Here is a 5,125-nt window from a genome sequence, read left to right as displayed (position 1 = left end):
GCTGGTACTGTATATAAAAGTGCTATCAGATTTGTGGCTGGCTAAGCAAGCTGAACCTGAATAGGCTAGACAGCTCCAAATTTGCCCCTGCTCTTAGTGATGTGTTGCATTTGATTTGTGTTTTTTAATAAACTGTGACTTTATGTGACTTTAATGAGTGGAGAATGAATGTCCTATGTGGRATATTAGCTAAGAGAACACTGCTGAGTGCTTACTGACAAATGGAGGCCAAGGTTATTGAGCAGATAATAAGATTAAATTGTTGCAGAGACATTCTGTGAGTGGTAGTAGTGTGTGGGGCCATTTGAATGGACTGCCGCCCCCCATCAGATAATCTCTGTTATTTTATCCTCCCTCTGAATCTTTCAAAGGCATTTGGCTTCTACTTGTAACCTGTTCCAGTAGGCTATATGGTAGTAAATATAAGTTAGGCCTAATAAATTTAGTCCTATAGACCATGTGTTTAGTTAGTATATTAAATAGTGTCATCCGCAGATMATCCTTTTGCTGAATATACTGTGTTTTTTGCAGGCCGTAAGGGCAGCAGCAGCAGCGGCAGTGTGGTGAAACAGGGTACCCTGGAGCATCGTGAGGGTCAGAAGGGTCGTTGGAGCGTCTGTCACGTAGAGCTTACCCCATGTGAGCTGCGCGTCTACAGCCTGGACAGCAGCGGTAACTGGCAGCTCTGCACTGCCTACTCCCTGTCCCACTGCCAGGGGGTCAGCCAGCCCCAGCCGCCCCAGGACGGGCGAGTCCTRCAGGCCCTCTTCTTCAACAGGTAAAGGAAGAAAACCATYGTTCTCAACTCTTATCCTCTTGCCAGGTCTCCCTTGTAAAATGAGTCTCCTGACCGCAACAGGACTTCCTGGATAAATATAAATTTAATGTTTATGTCAATCACATAAACATAAAAAAAATGGCCTGCACTCACTTGAAAATAAGTTGTAATTGAAGCTTTGTTGCAATGTTATTTCTCRCATAGCAACGTGTTAAAAGATCACTCACTGACCCTCTTCTTCAACAGCTCCACCTGCCTGCAGTTACGTGCCGCCTGCCAGTGGGAGGTGCTAGACTGGAGGAGGCTGATCTGGGAGAGAGTACTGGCTGCCCAGCCCGCCRACAAAAATGCAGAGTGTCTTCCAGCCTTATCCCCGTCGTCATCCGTTACCTCTGGAGGTCTCGACACCAGACCAGATCCCCGTGGTCCTGCTGAGGCTGCCCTGGCACCTGGTTGCTCCCATTTCCTCCCAGCCCGGCCCACGGCCCTGCCCCTGTTCACCCAGTGCTGTACGGATGTCCTCAAGGCTGGGCTCCTCCACCAGCTGACTGACCAGAACAACTGGAGGGCTTTCACCTTCGTACTGAGTCGCTCCACGCTGCAGGCCTTTCCCACCGAGGGCCGGGGGCCCGTGTCCGAGCCCGTCCTCCACTACCCGCTGGCCTCCTGCCTGGCCGTGCAGAGGGACGAGGCCAAGGGGGTGAGCGCTGGCTGCTTCCAAGGCYTCTTCCCCAGCGYGGTGCTCCGTCTGCGGGCTGAGAGCCAACTCAAYGCCCAGGACTGGGTGGAGGCCCTGCGGACGGCCGTGGCAGCCCAGAGGCCCCAGGGTGAGGAGGGACAGGGTTCCGGCCAGGCCCAGCTYGGTGCAGTGTCGACGGGGATTCTGCTGAGGAGCAAGCCCTCCAGGGAGAGGAGGCAGAGGGACACCCAGAGGGCCAAGAGACAGTCAGTCACAACCAGCTTCCTCAGTATTCTCACCTGCCTGGCTGTGGAGAAGGGCCTGACCACCCAGAGCTTCCGGTGTGCAGGTAGAGACCTCCACCTCTTACCAACCACACACACACACAGTGATAAAGTGACACATTCTTCACTAGAAGAATATCCTGTCACTTCACACCCCACACACTGGTTCACCTACATATCTCTGTTTATGGAAAGATCCATGCCAAATGGCTACCCGGACTATTTGCATTGTGTGTGTGTGTGTATTTGTGTCCCCCAACCCCTCTTTTACGCTGCTGTTACTCAATGTTTATCATCTATGCATAGTCACTTTAACTATACTCCAATCCTACTATTCCAATTAGCCCAACTAACCGGTGCTGTATATAGCCTCGCTACTGTTATAGCCTCTCTACTGAATATAGCCTCACTACTGTTAAGCCTCTCTACTGTAATATAGCCTCGCTACTGTTATAGCCTCTCTACTGTATATAGCTCGCTACTGTTATAGCCTCTCTACGAATATGCCTCCTACTGTTATAGCCTCTCTACTGTATTAGCCTCTTACTGTATATAGTCCTCTACTGTATATAGCTCTCTACTGTTATAGCCTCTCTACTGTTATAGCCTCTCTACTGTAATAGCCTCTTCACTGTATATAGCTCTCTACTGTATATAGCTCTCTACTGTATACAGTCTCTCTATGTATACAGCTCTCTACTGTATATAGCCTCTCTACTGTATATAGCCTCTCTACTGTATATGCCTCTCTACTGTATATAGCCTCTCTACTGTATATAGCCCTCTACTGTAATAGCCTTCCTACTGAATATAGCCTCGCTACTGTATATAGCTCTTCTACTGTATATAGCCTCGCTACTGTTATAGCCTCGCTACTGTATAAGCCTCTCTACTGAATATAGTCTCGCTACTGTTATAGCTCTCTACTGTATATAGCCTTCTCTGTATATAGCTCTCTACTGTTATAGCCTCTCTACGTTATAGCCTCTACTGTATATAGCCTCGCTACTGTATATAGCCTCTCTACTGAATATAGCCTCGCTACTGTTATAGCCTCGCTACTGTATATAGCCCTCTACTGTATATAGCCTCTTACTGTATATAGCCTCTCTACTGTATATAGCTCGCTACTGTTATAGCCTCGCTACTGTTAATAGCCTCTCTACTGTATATAGCCTCTCTACTGTATATAGCCTCTCTACTGTTATAAGCCTCTCTACTGTTATAGCCTCTCTACTGTATATAGCCTCGCTACTGTATATAGCCTCGCTACTGATATAGCCTCGCTACTGTAATAGCCTCGCTACTGTATTAGCCTCTCTACTGTATATAGCCTCGCTACTGTATATAGCCTCTCTACTGTATATACCTCTGCTACTGTATATAGCCTCTCTACTGTATATAGCCTCGCTACTGTTATAGCCTCGTACTGTATATAGCCTCTCTACTGTATATAGCCTCTCTACTGTATTAGACTCTCTATGTTATAGCCTCTCTACTGAATATAGCCTCGCTACTGTATATAGCTCTCCTACTGTAATTAGCCTCGCTACTGTATATAGCCTCGCTACTGTTATAGCCTCTCTACTGAATATAGTCTCGCTACTGTTTATGCCTCTCTACTGTATATAGCCTCTCTACTGTAATATAGCCTCTCTACTGTATATAGCCTCGCTACTGTATATAGCCTCGCTACTGTTATAGCCTCTCTAACTGAATATAGCCTCGCTAGTTATAGCTCGCTACTGTAATATAGCCTCTCTTCTGTATATAGCCTCTCTACTGTATACTAGCCTCTCTACTGTATTAGGCTCCTACGTTATAGCCTATAGCCTCGCTACTGTATATAGCCTCTCTACTGTATATAGCCTTGCTACTGTATATAGCCTCGCTACTGTTATTTTCACTGTCTTTTTACTGTTGTTTTTATWTCTTTACTCATCCATTGTTCACCTACTACGTATTCTTTACTTAAAAATTGCACTGTTGGTTAAGGCCTGTAAGTAAGCATTTCACTGCGCACGTGACAAATAAACTTTGATTTGATTTTTACAACATAATCCATCAAAACCATGGCTAAATATTGACCCAAGGGGTAACCACTGTCATTAGTCAAAAATCTACTGATATACACTATATATACAAAAGTTTGTGGACACCCCMTCAAATTAGTGGTTTCGGCTACATCCGTTTCTGACAGGTGTATAAAATCGAGRACACAGCCATGCAATCTCTATAGACAAATATTGGCAGTAGAATGGCCTTTCTGAAGAGCTCAGTGACTTTCAACGTGGCACTGTCATAGGATTCCTTTCCAACAAGTCGTTTTGTCAAATTTCTTCCCTGCRAGAGCTGCCCCGGTTAACTGTAAGTGCTGTTATTGAGAAGTGGAAACGTCTAGGATCAACAACTGCTCAGCTGCAAAGTGGTAGGCCACACAAGSTCACAGAARGGGACCACTGAGTGTTGTAGCACGTAAAAATCATCTGTCCTCGMTRGCAACACTCACTACCGAGTTCCAAACTGCCTCTGGAAGCAACGTCAGCACAASAACGGTTCGTCAGGAGCTTCATGAAATGGGTTTCCAWMGCCGAGCAGCCMCACACAAGCCTAAGATCACCATGCGCAATGCCACGCGTCGGGTGGAGTGGTGTAAAGCTCGCCGCCATTTGATTCAGGAGCCGTGGAAWRGCATTCTCTGGAGTGATGAATCACGCTTCACCATCTGGCAGTCTGACAGACAACTCTGGGTTTGGCGGATGCCAGGAGAACGCTACCTGCCCCAATGCATAGTGCCAACTGTAAAGTTTTGGTGAAGGAGGAATAATGGTCTGGGGCTACTTTTCATGGTTCGGGCTAGGCCCCTTGTAAGATGGAGCCAGACAATAAGGCAGATGTTTTACCTGCCCCCAGGTGTTTTTTTTGTTCGTTTATTTGCGTTGTTTGTAACTTTTGATTTTTTTACTTATTTTGTACATAATGTTGCCGCTACCGTCTCTTATGACCGAAAATATCTTCTGGAGATGCGATTACTCGCCACGGACTGGCAGAATACTTTTTTTCCTTTAACGAGTCTGACGAGGCCGACGCGAACGATATACTGCTTTCTCGGGAACAGGCCCAGATCCCCGTGATTTGCGTGAAGAGGAGGTGGAGAAAAAGGGGCCAGAGGGCAGGCTGCCTTCTGAGAATTCGTAGGCGATCGAATAAATCCCCACTTCCTTCCATTCTGCTAGCAAACGTGAAAACTTTGAACAATAAAATAGATGACCTACGCGGKAGATTAAACTACCAACGAGGCATTCAAAACTGTACTATCTTATGCTTCACGGTGACGTGGCTGAACGACGACACTATCAACATACAGCTGGCTGGTTATACGCT

The 5,125-nt window shown here is 46.6% G+C and overlaps 1 protein-coding gene across 1 annotated transcript in view; it reads left to right on the top strand.

Annotated features, from left to right (window-relative positions):
• LOC112070135 (pleckstrin homology domain-containing family M member 3-like) overlaps window positions 1-5,125 on the top strand; it is a 66,999-nt gene that overhangs the window by 20,812 nt on the left and 41,062 nt on the right. The window contains exons 3-4 of the mRNA XM_024137553.2: window positions 532-778; window positions 1,025-1,806. Of these exons, the coding sequence (XP_023993321.1) occupies window positions 532-778; window positions 1,025-1,806 (1,029 nt within the window). The remainder of the gene's footprint in view (window positions 1-531; window positions 779-1,024; window positions 1,807-5,125) is intronic.

The sequence above is a fragment of the Salvelinus sp. IW2-2015 genome, unplaced genomic scaffold (genome assembly GCF_002910315.2).
Source record: "Salvelinus sp. IW2-2015 unplaced genomic scaffold, ASM291031v2 Un_scaffold1233, whole genome shotgun sequence".
Classification (NCBI taxonomy): Eukaryota; Metazoa; Chordata; class Actinopteri; order Salmoniformes; family Salmonidae; genus Salvelinus; species Salvelinus sp. IW2-2015.
Note: the sequence above shows the minus strand (reverse complement) of the source record. Positions and strands in the feature narration are given on the sequence as shown.